The 20,316-nt window shown below is 31.3% G+C and overlaps 1 protein-coding gene across 4 annotated transcripts in view; it reads left to right on the top strand.

The window, feature by feature from the left end:
- LOC145567584 (histone-lysine N-methyltransferase ATX2-like) overlaps window positions 1-16,922 on the top strand; it is a 31,433-nt gene extending 14,511 nt beyond the window's left edge. The window contains exons 17-24 of one of the 4 annotated variants that reach the window (XR_014095706.1): window positions 903-964; window positions 1,050-1,127; window positions 1,432-1,527; window positions 2,042-2,145; window positions 2,224-2,370; window positions 5,449-5,571; window positions 16,410-16,485; window positions 16,605-16,922. Coding sequence is in view for 1 of the 4 variants with exons in the window: in XM_081626894.1 (XP_081483020.1) it covers window positions 903-964; window positions 1,050-1,127; window positions 1,432-1,527; window positions 2,042-2,145; window positions 2,224-2,365 (482 nt within the window). In the remaining 3 variants the exon portion in view is untranslated. Of the gene's footprint in view, window positions 1-902; window positions 965-1,049; window positions 1,128-1,431; window positions 1,528-2,041; window positions 2,146-2,223; window positions 2,371-2,694; window positions 3,240-5,448; window positions 5,723-16,409; window positions 16,486-16,604 lie in introns of those variants that run through there. The other 3 variants (XR_014095705.1, XR_014095707.1, XM_081626894.1) reach the window with 3 other exon arrangements.
- The last annotated feature ends 3,394 nt before the right edge of the window (window positions 16,923-20,316 follow it).

Raw genomic sequence — 20,316 nt, 5'->3', positions numbered from 1 at the left:
TTTTTTTGCCTTTGTGGTTTTCTAACATGTTCTCTCATTGACATGATTATATCAAGATCACTATTACTATAGCCACATATTTTTGTCTTGTCATTTGGTTTATCACAAAAAATTAATTAATATGATTTTAGGTTTGGGTTTGTTTGGTTCAGGCCAAGTAGAAGTAGGGTAATCTAGTTTTGGGTATAATTTGATTTGGGTTAGGTTATCTTAGGCTTGGTTACTTCGGCGAGGTTGGACTTTTGGCCTACCTTTAGTTAATGCGTAAATTGTACTGTCAATATTTTCTATTTATCCATATTGATTTAATTCATTATTCATATCCCCATTGACCATCTTTGATTATCAATAAGGAAAATGGATCTTGTTAGATTTGTCATAATATGAATTTTCAATCTACTAACTTAATATATCATCTATTTATTGATAGAAAATAAAAATTCGTAATGGTCAAAGTTTTGGCATAGACAAATGTGCCAAATCAATGAGTACAATCATGTGTGTAGTTATTTTATGTACTAGAGTAGCTCTTGGTATTGCTTATAATTGATAATTTGTGATATGCCTTATGGATATTCAGCGCTAAGCATGTATATGATGTTAAAATTCTAAAGTGCGTGAGCTTACTATATCCAATTACAATTTGTATGTTTATCTGTTTGCATAAGCTTTTGAATGTTCCTTGACTTTTTACCTTGATTTATTTTCCTTTGTGATTTATATCAAGACTACCTGGTCATCGTGACATGAAATTCTCGAGGTATTAATTTGTGTGCTAGTTTATAAAGGTTGGATTTGTGTAGTTTGTGTTAGGACACTGACAATATTTTTTTTTTATTGAGAATATGTAGTGTTGAACTATATATGTTTTTTTTGTATTGATTGCTAGTATTTTTATGTAGGAAAATCTAGAATTCATGGATTTGGGATCTTTGCGAAGCAGCCACATAAAGCTGGAGACATGGTAAATACACACCCATTTGTTGTAGCCTCTTCACTTATATAAAAGTATAGCTGGATAATTTAGTCACTTGTGTTGTTTGATTCAGGTGATCGAATATACCGGTGAACTTGTAAGGCCGCCAGTGGCTGATCGAAGAGAACACTTAATATATAATTCATTAGTTGTAAGTCAAATTTAATCTTTTTACTTGTACTCTTTGATTTAATTCAAATCGGCAATTATTTGTTTGTATGATGTTGATCATCTTGGAAACAATATTGACGCTATCATGGCCCATGTTGCCATTTGGGTGGAATTAGCTATGATTCTGAGCTATCACTGATGTATTATTCTCTCTTCTCTTTTTGAGTTTCCATTGTCTTAATCTATTATTTGTAACTAGTTTTCTTGAGCTTTGCGCCTTTATAGCCATTTTCAATTGTTAATTACTGTGAGATTAGCGTCAGTTTGACTGATTTTCAATGCAGGGTGCTGGGACTTATATGTTCAGGATTGATGACGAGCGTGTCATTGATGCTACGCGCGCTGGAAGTATTGCTCATTTAATAAACCATTCTTGTGAAGTAATTATTTTGTCCTTTCTTCTATGCAATGCCGTCCAGCTCATGGGAAATTTCTTATTTCTTCTTGGTGCTCTTTGCTTCTATCTTATAATTTTCAAAATTATATCATGAAACACCAATGACAATAGACTGGAAGTGTTTTATAAGTCTAATTTGCAACATGCTCAATTGCTATTTGTGTTGCATCATTCATAAGTTTGATAAGATTTTATTCTCTATATCCATTTTTTTTTTTATTTTTTAAAATGTCACTAGTCGCTCCTTTCTGTTTTTTGTGTTGCTTTTGTAAACATGCCAAGTTACCAAGTGCCTAAGTAACAATTAATGTTTTGAGGTTAATAAACGGGCCTTGGAAAAAAGGAGGCTTATTAAAAAATTCTTGATAAATATGTTTTGAGGTTTTGAACTTTGTAAAGGGTTATGTGTTTGTTCTATAAGAATGGTGATATTGTTTTTTTGTTTAGATTCAGTAATGCCAAGAATGTTTTGTAATTTTGCTTTGTATTTTTTGCAGCCCAACTGTTACTCTAGAGTTATAACTGTTAGTGGTGACGAGCATATAATAATTTTTGCGAAAAGAGATATTGAACAATGGGAGGAACTGACTTATGACTACAGGTTTGACTTGTGAGCTCGTTTCTTTGCTATTCATCCTGTTTATTTGGTGGCCTGTAAGCTTGAGTTTTTATGATACAGGTTCTTTTCTATTGATGAGCAACTTAAATGTTATTGTGGCGCTGAAAGATGTCGAGGAGTAGTTAATGATATTGAAGCTGAGCAGCAGGCTGCTAAGCTATATGTTCCTCGCAGTGAGCTGATAGATTGGAAGGGAGAATAGGAGCTGTAAGTGAATGCACATACCAACTTTCTTTCTTCCTTGTTACTTTTGCTCTTTGAAATGCTCTGGATGGTGATTTTTACTTTTTAAACTGAAGATAAAGTCTTTGAAGATGTTGTGACTTATCCTACTTTCCTTTTTATTTATTATTGTGTGGGTAGGGGAGTTGTGTAGTTGTGGAAGGGGAAAGAAGACTTACCTTGTGATTTTCTTGAGATGTCCCGTTCGATTATCCTCACTGTATTTCCCAGCTGCTAAATGTTTATATGTGTGCAAGTGTATATTTATTACCTTGAATAAGGTGAGTGCTGATACTAGTTTTTTTTTAGAAGCGATGTAAAGGTATCTGTTACAAGCATTGAAAAGTGTAGTTGAAGTTCAAAATAGAGATTTATGGTCAAATGAAGAAGTTCATCTGATATAGGTACAACATTGTGACTTATTATTTGCAAAGAGACTCCATTAGTATTCCCTGGTGATGGAAGAGAATACATATCGTGGGTAATGGTTGTGACTTCTATTACTTTGAAGAATAATTAGTGTTTAGCTTATAGAAGCCTTTATGTCTTGAGTAGCCTTTTCTTATGATCATGGGTATTGCTTGGTATATGTATGGAAACTTCCATTGAATTTTGGAAGAGAAGTTGGACATGTTAGGGAGTAAAATAGTAGGATAGGAAGGAGACAATAAACAAAGATCAGAGATCTTCTGCAGTTTTGTTGGGTGATGTTGTTGCTGACTGGAGCCTACGGAGATGCCTGAAATGTTGAAATTTAAAAGACATAACTGTATGTGGCTTGAGTATCTTTTTATTTTTTATTTTTTTATTTTTTTTTTTTTACTACGTATTTTTTAATGAGCCGGTGAACATTCCTTGGTCTGCATGTGGTGAGGCATCTTTAATTATCAGAAGAAGACAATCAATTTAGCGAAGCAAAAAAATTGAAAAAGATTTAGAAGTTACCCTTATTTTTGTGGTTGTGTAATTATTGGATTGCTGTGTTGTTAGATATCTTGAATGTCAGCCTTCAGAATGGTTGAAAAATGTTATTTTAGGATTGGGAATGCTGAACATGCTTGAATGATTGTGTCAAAGATCCATGTGGTTCAATATCTGAAGATGACAACAATCCTAGAATTTTTAGATAAATAACAACTTCATTGAGTGGAAACAAGGATTGTACTACTTATCAGACCAGTTTTACTTTATGTATTATCTATAGATTTTGGCTTATTGGCTAATTAAGCTGTAGGATTTGGGGGCGAACAAGGATAGAAATGTTTTCCATCTACCATTGAGAAAATTCAAGGCCTTAGTAGGTGGGGCCTGTACTGTACCGTGAAAGGCTGTTTAGGATTCTAAGATCTATCAAAATTAATGTGGAGACATGAGTTTTAATTTTATCTAGCTGGTGAGCTAATTGGTAATCTGTTGCATTTTTATTGAGTGAATTTGCTTCATTTGGCAGGGTTTGTGTGTTTGTCAAATAAAACATACGAGTAACTTGATATTTATTTAGCACATTCTGCCCAAACAACATTGCTGTTGCCTAGAAATCATGCAGGAAGAGCGGGCGAAACAACTAGTGGATACAAATTCTTGAAAATCTAATAAAATGGCAGGCCGTCTCATAGTGATAATATGCAGTTAGAATGGAACACAGGTGGTGGGTCCATTGCATTCTTTGTTGGCTCACCTACAAGAACGAAATGAGATTTGAGTAATATGTTTGACTTGTGATTTGACTTGTAAAGAAAAAGCTATAAAAACTTTAAATAAAGGGTACTTTGTTAATAGAGCTTATAGGCTATTGCCAATTTGCCATGGGAAAATTGTCGGTAATAACACTATCTTTGTCCGATCCCCTAAAAACAGACCTTTTGATTATCCCAAAATAATACAACCTTTGATGGTTATCCGCTCAAAAAAGAATGTGACTTGATGGTAATCTGTTTAATAGGTTTATTGTGACACGTGCTGCATTGTGATTGGTAGAAATATTTTACAAAAATATTTACAGATTTTTATCTAATAAAATTTGATAAAGAGAAAAAAAAATAAAAATCAAACACCCATCCTATCAACTCCCTATATGTCACCGGCCACTGTTTGCCCTGCCACCCAACCCCCCGCCTGCCCGAAATCCTCACCTACCCTCCACTAGTCTAAAACCCCAACTCCCAACCCTCCACCAGACCCAACCGTCCTGCAACCCCGATACCCCACCAGACCGAAAACTCCACACTTACCCCTTCACGAGCCCAAAACCCTATGCCTCCACTAATTATGGCTTTTTTTTGCTGCGGCAAGGTCAATCCCTCGCTCCTCTTCCACCGCCCCGCCCCATGTTCTCTACCGCTGCCAAACAAAAATCTCACCAATTTTCTCTCTCCTCATTCAACCTTGCAAAGCAAATCTCTCTTCCCCTTGCAATTTCAGGCAACACCTCATTCATTTAATCACATTCGACGACTTCGTGGTGGTGGTAAGGATGGAGGAATGGCAGAAAATGGTGGTGGGGATGTGGTGATTAGATTGCGTGACTAAGGGGTTAGGGTCAGGTGGAGTTAGCTGTTGGGGAGAGCAGGGATTTTTTTTTTTTTTTTTTAAAATAAAAATTGTTTTTTAAAATAGAAAAATCAATTTCTTAAAAGTGAAATAAAAATGTAAAATATAAAATCTTAACCAATCAAAATGCGATGCGCGTCCGGTTGAACATATAAAACAGGTTTCTAGTTTTTAGTCTTTATTCAGATACCTCCAAAGGTCATATTATTATATTATAGGATAATTAAAAGGTTGCTTTATATTTGTAAGACCGGCCAAAAGTCATATTATTCTTAGACACTTTTTCCTTTGCGATGAAGGTTGTTGAAAATATGTGTTCTGCGTAAGGTTGGTGAGTATGTCACTCTAGTTTCATCTGCACCTGTATGGTTGCACAATTGCGCATCTTAACCATCTTCTTCTTTCTAAATTGACTCCTACTTTCGTTTTTTTTTTCTTCAGATTTTGTTGTTACAAACTTGTTCCCTTGTAAATGACATCGTAGCTGATACATCTTCTACTTCCCTTGTGCAGAAGATCTCTCCTGTCAATTGCAGCCCCTCTGAGTGTCTTTCTGTTGGCGAGAGCATGTTTCTTTTCTACAATCTTCTCTGATCTGAGATTGCCTTGCCTTTTTTTTGGCCAAGAAGAGCTATGGTTCTTTTTCAGTTTCTCACTGCTATACACAGATAATGTTTCAGCTTCTCATGCTTTTCTCTATTTTCTTGCCCTCTCGGATTATGAAAATCAATGGAAGCCTTGAGTCCCTTCCTTTTATCTTTTAGTAATCACCATTAGATCCATGACCGTGAGTGGCTTTGTATGTACATAGACCTTACATGTTTTTAATCTTTCAATCATGAGTACTAGTCTTATCATAGTTTGATGTGCTGCAACATATTGAGTACTATCACTATTATGTGGCACTTGCTCACCTATAATGTGGCTTATGCCATTTAGCTTCTCATTCAATCATGGTGGATTGATTTTCACTTGCTTTGTGTTGGTAGCTACATGTGCTTCTAACTTATGTGCTGAATATGAAATCAAATTAAGCTGTATCTGAGTTTATGGATTGCAAATTTATTCAACTATATTTCGAGGGTGATTTGTTCTAAGGGTGCCTCACACCACTATTGTCCATGTTTAGTCCCTATACCTTCTCTGCTGTATCACTTTAGTTACTAAGGGGCAACTATGTGCTTTACATAGTTTAGCAGTAATGTCCCTGAGTTGGTTCAGGTGGCAAGCCATTTGATCATTGCATCAGTGGAATTGTTGTGTTTTGATTTATGGTCCGTCAATGGTAATGCAATTTAGAGGACCAAAGCTCTTTGTAAAGCATGTCTTTTTTGGCATGGCAAATTGACAACAATCAATGAGATCTAATATGACTTTATGATATGTGGAGAATGAGTTCACTAATTTAGAGACCAAAGCTCTTTGTAAAGCATGTCTTTTTTTTTTTTTTTTTTTTTCCCTCATGACTCTTGTCCTTGGCATTTGTATGGAATGTGTTGGGTGTGACCTCATTGTACCATATGTTTTTGTGACTTGGAAATTTTGGATGAACAAAGATTGAATTGTTGTAGTCTAAATGCTATCATCTAACAACTAGTGGCCTATGTTGTACACTGAGGATGTTTTTGGATTCAAAATTATTTTAAAAAAATTTGGCTTGACTTTTTGATTGGTTTGGTGTGGTACTATGTTTAAAAAGAAAAAAGCGCAATGAAAATATTTTAGAAGTATAAATGATTACATTTATGGATTCATTTATTTCAAAAGTTGTACAACCTAATTTTTACTTGTATTTCACAACAGATTGCTATTTCCTTGTTTCACGGTTGTTTGATTACCCATATTGCTTCGAACTTTTGACTTGTAAGTTAAACCAAAACTTTTAAGTTTTAAACATTTTACTTGTAAGTTTGTTTTAAAACTATTAATTTTGATTTGGCTATCAAAAATTTTGATCTTATCAATACTAATATTGTAAAACAGGAAGTTGGAAGGACATTTTTCCTCTTCTAGTTTTATAAATTAATTTTTTTTTTAATTTTTTTTATTTGACAAAAATTCAATCAAACATCTTTATATCCCATGTATACTCTGAATTAATCATGCCTTTTTGAAGTATATTTCTTTTTCTTTTTTTAATTTCAATCCCCTCTAACAAAAATAAACTAATATAAATCTTCTTTTCTGTCTCAAATGCTTTAAAGTTCAATTCTTAAAAAAAATCATAATAAACTAATGAAAATCACTTGTGTCTCTTGGTTCTTATAACTTTCAATATAAATATAAGAATTACATTGAAAATTAGTTTATTTTCCCCTCACCCTTCTCTTTGTTTCTTCCTTTTCTATATTGTTCCTCCTTTTCACCCTCAATCTATAATTTTTATTGTAACTTTGTTTATGATTTATTTTAAGCTTTAATTTTTCAAATTTTTTCCGAAATTAGTTTTTTATTTTTAAATTTGATGATTTTATGTTTAATTATTTCTTAAACGAATTCTCCTTTATATTTTATTCCGAATTTTATGTTTAGATCTATATAATTTGTGCTTTGAAACAAAGGGTATGCATAATTTTTTTTTGAAACAAAAGGTTTGTTTTTTTTTTATTTTTTAATTTTTTAATTTTTTTTATTTTTTTTTCTCTTTTTCACTGACTCCCGGTTTAAATATTTCTTAATTTATTTGCAATTTACAATATTTTTAATTTTGTTACTTATATTTCCTATACATTAACATTTTGGTTTTTATTTACTTTGTATTTTTATATTTATTTTTTCCAATTTGTGAACAAAATGCTTTTTTTTTTTTGTTGGATGATTTTTGTGTTTAGTTATTTTTCAAAGCAAATTGTTGTTTAGAATTTTGTATGGCTCTTTTTTGAAAATTTATTCAATTTTAAATTTTCTTCCACTTTTTCAAAGTTAGATTTGTAGTTTTGCATTTATTCTATTTTTGTTTTATGTATCCGTTTTTATTTAGGAACACTTTTTAATTTAAATAAATTTGATTTTGATAATTTAATCTTTACAAAGTTGTTCGTGAATTTTTCTTTTATCCATTTTCTATAATTTAAACGAATTGTGCATTGAAATCTCATCTAGCTTTTTTAAAAGATCTAATACATATACATACATATATATATATATATATATATATATATATATATATATATATATATATATATATATATATATATATATATATATATATATATATATGTTTCAAGATCTGCTATTTGTGTTTTATTTTCAATCCTCAATTTTTTCCATAATTTCGTTTTGCTTTTTTGAAAATCTAGAAAAATATTGTAATATTTATATGGATTTCCTTAAAAATGTTTATGGTTTACTGACTATGTATAAATGTTTATGGTTTATTGTTTTCTACTTTTCTTGGACTATATACAAATATTTCAAAAAAAAAAAAAATCATAAAAAACGTTGCTTGTTTTTTTCGTTATTTATTTTTTTTTTGTTTTACATATTATTGCTTTGGTTATATTTTAAATTAGGTCCACAAACTATATTTAAGGATTTAGATAATTTTTTAATTTACATTTTAAAATGGTTTTTTTTTTTTTTTTTTTTTTTTTTTTTTTTTTTTTTTTGTGGTGTAAAAAAAACTTTTGTTTAAAAGTTGATTAATTCGGTATTTAACTTCGCTATGTTTTTTATAATTTTCTATAATTTTTTTTTTACCTTTTGTTATTCTTAGTTTGATTTTTTACAAAATTATCTTTTTCTATATTTTATATTCTACTCTACAAGCAGATAATTGTATTTTGTATAAATTTTTTTTGATATTTTTATTATTGTTGATTTTTAAATGGAATTATTTTTCATAAATATATTCGTTGTTAAATTTTTTCTTTATTTTTATTTTTTAAGGTAGGCATAACTTGATCCACCCATAAAAAAAAATTACAAACAAATTTAACTCGTGTTGCCTGGGGTGAATACTAGTTATCAATTTAAAAATGTTACTCCCTCCGTCCCTATTTGATAGTCACTTTAGGGCAATTTTCACGGGAGTTAATAAACATGAATAAGAAGTAGCAAAAGTACATTGAAAAAGTAAATTTACATTGGGTATGCAAAAAAGTAAAGAGAGAAAGTAATTGAAGTACATGGGAAATCAAAATTTACATGGGAAAGTTAAATTTGCACAAATATTTTTGCAAATTGGAGTAAATTTTGGTAAAAAATTAATATTAATGGTACTTAAAAAAAGCAAATATGACTAACATTTTGGGGCACCAAAAATGGAATAAGTGACTATCAAATAGGGACGGAGGGAGTATTAATTAAAAATAATAGTCCTAAAGCACTACTACCTAAGTTAACAAAATGTAATTATTTTATTTTATTTTATTTATTTTTTTTTAATCAAAGTAAAATATAAGTATCATTAAGTAGTTAATTAGCTTAAAGCGTATTTAAATAATGAATTGAATCTTATGGTCATTTGTTTTGTAATTTTCGGTTATCAGTTATGCTTTTGTTTGCATTATAAAATTATATATATTTAATAATTAATTTAATCTTGTGAATTGATTTTATTTTTTACTCATTATTAAAACTACCCTCTCGTAGTTCATCCCAAACCAAGTAATTTAAAATATTATTTCATATCTGTTATAACATCATAATATTTTTTATTTAGTTTTTTTATTTTTTTTATTTTTTTATTTCTTCTATTTTAATGATATACTTGTTTGTATATCATCATATTTTGGCATTGTGTCATTTAGCAATCCTTTTAAACTACATGTCATTTATTTTTTGTGTAACTGTCTTTCTTTATCTAACTAATATAAATGTTTTTAACTTGGTTTTATTCTAAATTTGCGTTGTGATAATATTTATATTTTTCAACAATTCTGATAAATTTTTATTACATATCTTTAAGCTTTCTTTTATCAACTAAAATCGTATGGTATTTTTTTAAACTTTAAATTATCTTTTGACTTTTTTTTAAAAAAATCCTTATTTTGTATATCATTTAATAATTTTCAACAAAACAATTGATGAAAAACCCCATTAAATGGTGGGGGAAAAATGCCCCAAGAATCAACATGTGTTGGTCTTGCTATCTAGTATATAGTTATATGTTATGGATTGATTATTATGATAATTATACATTTTTGTAGGAATAGCAAATTTATGTGTTAGTGGTTTGATGTTTGTATTGCTTTGTTTTAAACTAATTATTTTAGGACAAAACAATCTGAAAAAATGTTTTTGTTAATCTATTTTTTGCTTTTGGCTTATTATAGTCTCATATTTGTTGTTGTTATTATTATTGTTGTTGTTATTGTTAGAAAAAGCTATTTATTACTTACCTATAAGATTTGTTTTGTGAAAATTACTTATTTGTTTTAGTAAAAAAATATTATAGATACACTCGAAGATAATGCGTGTTAGTGTGTCTTTATATATATATATATATATATATATAGTATAAAGGTAAATAAAAAGGAAATACATTCTCTGAAGTTAATTAATTTCAATTTTCCACGAAGTATACATGGATCAATAACTATCTTGTACACCACACAAGTTTTATCATGTTGCTTATCGTAGCTATGCACACCTTGATAAACCCATTCTAGTAGTTCTCCCAGCGAAACTTTCAAGTGTCTAAATGTATGAGATCTCATAATGAAAGATACATCTTGTTGGTATGGGTAGGGGTGTGCATACTTAGGACCCGGAACTGGAACCGGTTAACACCGAGTCTGGAAAATTGGAACTGGTTCCGGAACTTGTGAAACCGGGTCCTAGATTTCTAGAACTGGTCCCGGATCCGGTGGGAACCTTTTCCAAAACCGGGTACCCGGTTAAATGTCAATGTGTATATAAAAAAAAAAACCCAAACCATGTCACATCAAATCACCAATGTCAGTAGCCGGTACAACCCCGTCTAGCCGGCCGTCAACCTCCTCAGCCACTTAGAAACTCAACCATCAGCACCATGGATGAATTCTTGATGTATAAAAAAAACCTTAATCATCAAATTTTCTAATCAACTCATATAAATCTAAAAGATTGTAGATCTACTAATAATTAATTAATTTTTTAAGAAAATGAAAAACTAAAGACGAAGTTCAACATTGATGGAAGAAGAAAAAGGCAAAGGGTTGAAAAGAATTATATTAAAAAAAAAAGAGTAAGAAAACTCAAGTCTTCTACTAGTATTATTATAAGAAGAAGATGGGTAAAAAAAAGATGACTGCGTGTTTGTAAGTGAGTTAGGTTTAAGGTTTGTATTAATAGTACCTGGTGGGCTAGGCTAAATTCAAGTTACAGATATTTTGAACTTTCTAGTACTGGGTACCGGGTCCAAAATTCTAAGAATTGGAATTGGTACCGGTTATAACCGGGTCCCAGTTTTTGGATTTGGAATTGGTTTCGACGGGTCCAAATTACGGGTTCGAACCTACCGGTTCCTAACTGGTTCCGGGTCCGGTACCGGGTACCCAATATTTATGCTCACCCCTAGTGCAAATGAATACTTGGACCTATGATCGGATTGAAATCAGACTTGATTGGACCAGATTGGATTGATTGAAATTGGTTCCTAATTTCACTGCTACACTAGAGATTTCCTCTGCCCCTAGTAACTTTTGATCGTCTAAAAGCATATGTAATTCACGCTACATATGCTATTTTGAGATTTCGTTGTGATCCGGGTTCATCTCGAATAATTCTTGTTTTGCCTAGAAATCGATCCATATTTTTATATGCATATCTTTTTAATTCCTTTTAATTGTTAACCTTTTTATTATTAATACAACCATTTGCAATATAAAATTTAAATCCTAAATTTTATTTTTTCGTTGCAAAACATTTTATAAATTCATACAATATGATTATTAAATTTCCGGTTTATAAAATTTTGGAATTTTATAATTTTTCGTATTTTATTGATTTTTTACTATTACTTGTTTTTTAAAAATTTTGGGATTTTAATATTAAAATCACAAAAGCAGCTTTAATTGGTCAAAAGTGGTCCAAAATCGGATCATACAGTAATAATCAAGTTTGCATGAATATGGACCAGAATTTTTCTTATTCGTGTCTCAATTCGGTCCAACCATAGTCATAGGTATATACTATGTGTAGTACATCAAATCTCTGAAGCTATGATATGAGACCTTGATAACTTCGTTGTGCTTAAAAAGTGCCCACATATTTGGCCGAAGCCAATGGTATAGCCTTGTAATGGAAATTAATCACATATTCGACCATAGCCTATGATGTAACCCCATACCCACCTCTAGGTTAGGCAACTAACTTGTTGTCACAGATTGATGTGGGACCATTTGTAACACCTTGTCCCTTGGTGGAGTATAGTGTAACTAAATGTGTATTCAGAACTAATAATTGTTTCTATAGAGTATAGACTAACCTAGGCAAAGAGGGGAAAGAGAGAAATAGAGTGGCTAAGGTCGAGGAGAATGTGAGATGACACTGACGGCTTAGGAGAGAGGGTTTTTGTCAGCAATGCTTTCATATTGGTGATTTTCTTGGTTCATGGCGAATGGTGACATTAGAATTTAGAAGGCAGCAATGATTATTTGCAATATGTGAGAAGGCGTAATCGGTGGTGTGTTTGGGCAAGGAAGGGGGAGAATAATGGTGGGATGGTGATTAGGGAGGAAAAAGGTAGAAAATCAAGGCATGTGCTTTACACAAATAATTTTTGTTGGAAAATTGATGTTAATAGATCGATCTTGGTAAAGGTCCTCAACCACCGACTACATGTGCATCGAGGAGGACTCACAACTTGCTTCACAGACCAACACAAGTTTTTCCGATGCATTTTGTCCTCACTCATGCGCAATGGAAGGGGGAAGCTTCTTAGGAGGTCTCCCATCCAAAGGTTGTGGAATATCTTAGCATATGAATTTCCTTAAAGAAAAATGCATCTTATTGGATAATTAGTTCACCAAATCATTTTTAATGAAAAACATGGGCATCAAAATTTGTAATAGGTGTGAAGGCATAATTGGTGGTGGGTTTAGGCTAGGAAGGAAGAGAATGATGGTGGGATGGTGATTAGGGAGGTAAAAGGTTGAACATCGAGGCATGTGCTTTAGACAAATGATTTTGGTTACAAATTGAAATCAACAGGATGATCTTTGATAAGGTCTTAGTTAACAAATAACCGTAACTTTAAGGTCCCAAAATGCTAGTTTTTAAAATTTTTAATCTAAAATAATATACATCTCTTTCTTTTTTTTGTCCCATTAGTAAATGATTGTTTATGCACTATATATATATATATATTTATATTTATATATATATATATATATATATATATATATATATATATATATATATATATATTTGAAATCTCCAATCTCATTTTAATTGCTATGTTGTGGTTTGATTTATCCATGAAATTAAATTAAAAACTTTAGTCTTATTCGTTTTTTTTTTAATTAATAAAAATTAGATTTCACATGCATATCTTATTTTCGAAATAAATTGCATCTTTTGTTTTCATTTGTTGGAATACTTTAGATGAGGTCTTTTAACAAAAGATAATTTTTTTATTTATTTATCTTAAACTCTTTATTTTCATTTGTGAGAATATAGGCTTTATTCGGTAAGAGTGTATCACTTTCCTTTTGCGTTTTTTTTTTGTAAGTGCATCAATTCCTTCTTTCATCACATAAAAGGTAGAAGAAATATGTTATGGTGGTGATGGTAGTTTAAACTTTTAAAGGTTATCTTAGTTTTGGAGAATAAGACATTGTTAAAGTTTTAGTTTCTCCATAAAAGTTTGGAGCAAATACATTAAAGGTTGGCACTACATGATTGATAAACAACGGGGTGCAAGATGAGAGCTAAAGTTTTGTGTTTGAAAGGTTTTTTTTGTTTGGGTTCTTTGGTGACACTACCTCATTAATCGCAAGAGTTTAACTTTTTCAATTCTTTGGATTAATATTTATTTATATTTTCATCATATCAACTTTTAATATTTCTTACTAATATATATTTGCCTATATTAATGGTCAAAGTTTTGCTTTGATACGTGTAACCACCAAATTACCCCCATTATAGGGGGTAGCAATTTTGCTTAGTGCCATAAATAGAGAAGATATTAAGTGAGAGTTGGGTAGCGGAATATTGGTGGGAAATGAAGGATCAAGGCTGCGATATCATAATAGATTTATGCTAAAGATTGTAGAAAGGAATTGGAGAAGCCTTTATTATATTAGTGAGTTTCATTGAATAATTATGGTACTTAAGAAAGCACCATGGTTTATCCAAGGTATATTGCCTATATATATAGGTGATTACAATGCAATTACTTTATTGATATCAACCTTGAGTGAGGTATATCTTCTACATGAATTTCAGGTGGACAATCAAAGGGAAAGTTTACTCTTGGAATTGAGTTGCAAGATGAACAATCATTGATTGCTTGATTGGTGGCTTACGATAATATTGTTTTGAGTTGATACTGATTTTTGAGAGAGGAGATGCATGATTGAAGAAAGGAAGAAGGTTTAATTAAATTTTTATAATTATATATTATGTTTTACCAATAACTAGTGTTTGGCCTGAAACGATGTCTTGAGTCATTGTACATTGAAATCAAAATCGTCATTAAGTATTTGAATTATGAATGAATTAGTGATATAATGGTTAGATATTATAACAATCATGAAATTACACAATATAACCAAACTTTAAAAGAGAGATGTAATTACTTCAAAAATGAATTCTGAGCATTTTGTAGAATACTACGAAGTAGAAAATAAAGACTGTGTTAGGCTCCCTTCACTTCACCTTATTTCTGCTGAATTGAAATATTTTAACCAAATAGAAATTAGTTTTGCTGAACTTGTATTATTTTTATTGACCTGAAATTAATTTTATGAAACTGAAATTATTTTTGCCTAACTGAAACTATTTTTACTGATTTTCTAATATATTTCTTCTTTGAAGATATTTGGATTTTATTGAATTGAAATTATTCTTACTAGACTAGACTTATTTTTACTATAATGCTAACTTAAATTATATTTGCTGAAGCGAGATTATTTTTACTGAACCAAAATTATTTTTTACAGGTTTCTTTTTTAAAGATATTGAATTTTACTCAACTGGAATAATTTTTACCAAACTAGATTTATTTTTACTAAATATAAATTATTTTTACTGAATTGAACTTAATATTATTTTCTTAAGATGAAGTGAACAAGGCCTTGGTGAACATAGTTGATTATCATTTAGAAAAATAAAGATAATAAATATTAGGGTGATTGTATGGAAAGGAAACAAATATAAAATGCAGCAGCGTAGTGTAATATTAGTTTATTTTTTTAGTTTCTATTTTTTTAAGAGAATGAAGCAATTATTGTAAGGTGAAAGGGAATACAAGACTTGTATGCCATGTCATTGCTCATGTGGCATCAAGTCATGTTGAGGGAAGGGTGACACAAGTTAAGATGTTTCTTTTATAATATTATAGATTATAGATCTGAATATATATAAACTTAAAGGTTTAATAGAATGGAGACAAGTGGTTGACAAACACTTAGGTTCTTCTCTTTACTAGAATTTCTTCTATCCTTATTTATTTTTTAGTAGTTTATCTCTAAAACATATAAGCTTTTATTACCACTATCTTATCTTATCTTATCTTATCTTATCTTATCTTGTATGAATTATCAGACCGGTAGGTGAGGCGAGTAGGCCTTAACTACAGTGTGTCGAAAGGGATTTAAGAGGAAGTTTTGAGTTTGAAGCTCTCCTGATTTTGGCTCGTTTGGTGGTCACAAGTGTTTCACGACCACGCTCATTAGCTTGGCTAGTTTAATAGTGAAGATTTTACGACTGCCATTGGTGGAGAAAGATAATTAAGGGGTTACCAGCTGAATAATGGGGAGGATAGGGAAAAAGGGAGAAAGATTAAGGTTGTGATATCATAATAGATTTATGAGAAAGATTAATCATACTGCTGATATGGTACAAGTCTACAACTATAAATTGCGTTACAAGAGATTTAAACTCATTACAAATTTTACGATTCACTAGAAGATACATTAATAATCTATAAAAGATATTTGTCTAAGATATTGGCATTATACTATCTGGTGATACCAAGAAACATATATGCTAACTGTATAATTCTCTATCCGAGACATTGATATGCCTTCATGACATGGGTTAGCTGCATTTTGAACTGTGCTTGTGCAGGCAGTTGGTTCATCGCACTGCCCCTTAGTCTGTTGGCTGCTAGAATTAGGAAGTCAGTAGTTAGTTCATATTTCCTTATATTGATTATGTATTTTAAGGAATTATGGTATTATTTTTTAAGATATTATTGGAATTGTGGAATTTAATCATGTATCTTTATCCTAGTTTTCCTTAAGGATATGCACGGAAATTATCATCTGGTTTCTGTTAAATGAATTTCTGTTGACTGGTTCTGCATTTCTGTATGCCTCTTGCAGCAACTTGCGTTAGATAATTGTAGTTGGGAACATCCCAATTTTCGCTGATAGACAGGAGTAACCTGTTGCAGATTTTGTAAGTTCTATTACTCATACCGTTGCAAGTCTTGTGGCTTTAGTGTTCGGGGTTTCTTCCCTGCTTTTCTTTATTTGGTGACCGACTTTAGACTCTTAACAGCTTTTCGTCTGCTGCAGATACATGTTTGGCGCTCTTGTGCTCTCCTTATCAGGTTTACGCTTACTCTTTGCTGATATGTTTAGAAAGGAGATTCTAACAATATGAGCGGCTATGAGTTTTATTTTTACCTCTGTATTATTATTGTTTTGAATATGCATTTTAAATTTAAGAGGGAATCAGGAAGAGAGTTTGTGTACATGGGAACTCCAATTGATACTAGAAATAATTAGTTTGCACTTATGTTAAGTAACCACACACTACCAGTTACAGTTGTAATTTATAATAACAACTAATAGAGTGTTTCATATTTATTTAGTAATGGTTACCCATCTTAACTATCGTTCCTTTAATTTACCAACCTACATTTTGCTCCCATAATTTTACTAAAATAAGAAGCAAAAAAGTTAAAATATTCTGCATTTAGGTGTAGTTATTTATTTATTTAATTATTTTTGCTTTTGTTTTAAAGGAAAATTTGTCATATGTCACCTTAAAAGAGAAAGAGAGAAAAAAAAAAAAAAAAAAAAAAAACTGCAAGACCTGATGTAATATTATAGAGGGAGACAGAGGGGTGTGTGTGAAAGATCAATTTTAACTAAATTTAGATTTTTGATTCACAATTTTCAACACTGACTTCTCTTTTAACCCTCCATTTTCTCATTGCTATGGTTACTCCGCTGTCGTTACTTCTCTTCCCTTAGCCACCACCGCATCCCCCCCTCCCCCCTCCCCCCTCCCCCCTCCTATCCACCATCCTTGGGGTAGTTTGGTTTTTTTTTTTTTTTTTTTTTTTTTTTTTTTTTTTTTTTTTTTGTAGAGGTAATGTTTATAATGAGGGTGTGTAATGGTGATGGTGGGTAAATGGTTTTGAAAATATCTACCCCTTCATCTAATCTATATTTTTTAATTTCCATACAAACTGACTTGCATATTATTTTAATAAATTCAAATCAAATGTTTACAAATTTGTGCAATCAAATTATTGTACTTAAAAATTGGAGCGAATATTGAAATTAATATTATTATAATGAATTAATCTCACAATAGTTTTGAATAATTCATATATGATTAGAGAGTTTATTAAAATTTCAATTAAGTTATAAGTTACATCCATAAATTAAGATTTTATATTAGTTTAGTATGTAACCATTGTAAAATGACGCTTAAGTTGAGGAATTTGAAAGAAATCACCTTTTTTAACACTTTTTTTTTTTTTTAATTTTAAAGAACTACCTAAAGCCACGATACTTTTTGCGAGAAAACACCTTAGGCCGTTTCAGGGCATTGACCATGTTTCCCGGCGTTGATCCTCACATGAGTATCACTGCGCAACCCTTCCCTTTTTTTCCCCTTTTACCTCCAATTACTTTTTTCTCCTCAAAACCACCAAAACTATAGCCTAACCAACCCCATTCGCCGACACCACTGACTAGCCGCCACTAGAACCACCTCTACACCATCACCTATCAACCTAGCTGCCATCACCGCCCACCCAAATTACTCTAAACCACCCGAAAAAATCCAATTTATTTCTTTTTTCCCTCCAATTAGACTTTCTCTCTCCTTTGTTCTTCCTAGAAACTCTCGAATTCAATTAATTGAAGGGGCAAAACAGTGTTTTGCTAGAATTGTTGCAAGAACTACTTCAATTAACCTACTTTTGAGGTAGGTAAGTTGTTAGAATTAATGAAATTGATTCGTTGTTGATTGCATTGGTTTTTGATTTACTGTAGATTTGGGTTTTTAATTGGAGGGACAAAGGGGGGAAAAATCGCTACCAACACTCTTCTCTCCTCTTTAGTGGTTGTTTTTAAGGTGTAAAGGGTTGTTTTCTGGATGTTTAGGGTTGTTGATAAGGTGGTTGGTGGTGTTTATGAAGATGCTTAGGGCTTTTCAGGTGGTTTTCGTGATTAGTCTATTGGTTTTGGAGGGTGATGGATGGTGTACGTGGGGGGTGAGGGGTTAATTTCAAGTGAGGTTGGGTGGTTTTGGGGGAGGGGGGGGGGGGGAGGGTACGGTTTTTTCCGAGTGGATTTGGGTGGTTTTGGGTAGGACGTGGGTGGTTTTGGATGTGGGTGGGGATTTTTTCGAGTGGGTTTACAGTGATTTGGGTGGACGATGATGGAGGCTAGGTTTATAGGTGATGGTGTTAGTAATTGGAGAAAAAAGGGAAAATTAAAAAAAAGAAAGGGAGGGCTTGAGCACGTGACCCTCACGGGGTCAACGCCGGGAAGCAAGGTCAATGCCTTGAAACTGGCCCAAGGTGTTATCTCGTAAAAAAAATCTGGATTTAGGTGTGTTCTTACAAAAAAAATTTATAAGGTTTCTCACAAAAAATATGGGTTTTAAAAAGTGGTTTCCGATAAATTTTCCAATTTTATAATGGGTACATGTGTAATGACTTGATGTTTTTTCTAAGACAAGTGAGCTTAATTTACTAGTAAATCCTTTCTCCTAAGCTAATTAACTTTTTCTTCTCTCTCTCTCTCTCTCTCTCCCCACCCCCATCAAAGAAGACTCAACCACATTTCTTATGAACCCCATCATCTTGACAACGACATTGCAATGGAGTGAATGATGAAAGTAACAATCATTGATTCCCTAATTGCGCAAATATGGTACGGTTTTTTTTTTTTTTTCTTCCTAATTTAGTATAAAAATATCGAATTTAAATATGACGGATTGAATTGTGAATTTTGAGTGATTTTTGTCCATATTAATGTCAATTTGAAGTGTTTTATGATGCATTTTAGTTGGTGTAGGTGTTGAAGTCTGAATTTCGGCTATTTCAAATCAATTGCAAGTAAACTGAATTGTGGTCCTAATGTTGGAGTTAGGGTTAATTGGTGACTTGAGAAAACTGATAACTTGTTGATATTGATGTGATGTTAATGATAATAATTTTAATAGAAATTAGATGAAATTGAAGTAGCTAAGATGTCTAAGATACAAGATGCATTTCTAGTCATTTTTTAACTGATTATTAAGCAACTATTGAAGTTGTGATGAGATTCATTACTAAAACGTGAAATCTATTTTCTAAACCATGTTTTTTTTTTCCATAATGATGGTTGTGTATAAATACGTTTTCATTTCAATTGAAAAAGTGTTCCTAGTGATGATGGTTTTGTACTGAATAAAGTTGTTTCAATTGATGTTTAAAATGGTAATGTATATTTTATACCACATAGTCCACATTTTAAGGAAAATTGTTTGTCACTTACTACCTTGCAAATTAGGCACCTTAGTAATTACTACCTTCAAAAATAAATACTACCTTTTAAAATTGTTCATGATTATTTTTTCAACTTTTGTGTAATTTTTAGGACAAAAGAGTTGGTGATGATGCTAAAAAACCACATTATTTAACGAAAAATTTGACAATTGCAGCCATTTAAATTTTGATTTTTGTAAATTACAATCATTTAAAAAAAAAATAAAAAATTGAAATTGCAGCCCAAAAGTACTAATAAATTATAAATTGCAACCCAATTCAATGTTTTTCATCGATTTTTGTGTCGAAAAATGTTCTGTTACGGTTTGAGGGGTCATTTTTAGTCCTTTAAAGAACTAAATTGAGCTTGAAATTTGCATAAAAAAATAACGTAAGTGTCTAGTTTTTCGTATAAAAAATGTATCGTTTGTGTGCAACTATTTTTTTATGAGAAAATGAGGCCCTTATGTTAATTTTTTGCCAATTCCGTGCTCATTTTGGATCTTTTAAGGCTA

The sequence above is a fragment of the Chenopodium album genome, chromosome 11 (genome assembly GCF_948465745.1).
Source record: "Chenopodium album chromosome 11, dcCheAlbu1.1, whole genome shotgun sequence".
NCBI classification, from domain to species: domain Eukaryota; kingdom Viridiplantae; phylum Streptophyta; class Magnoliopsida; order Caryophyllales; family Amaranthaceae; genus Chenopodium; species Chenopodium album.
This window is presented reverse-complemented; position numbering and strand designations above follow the sequence as displayed.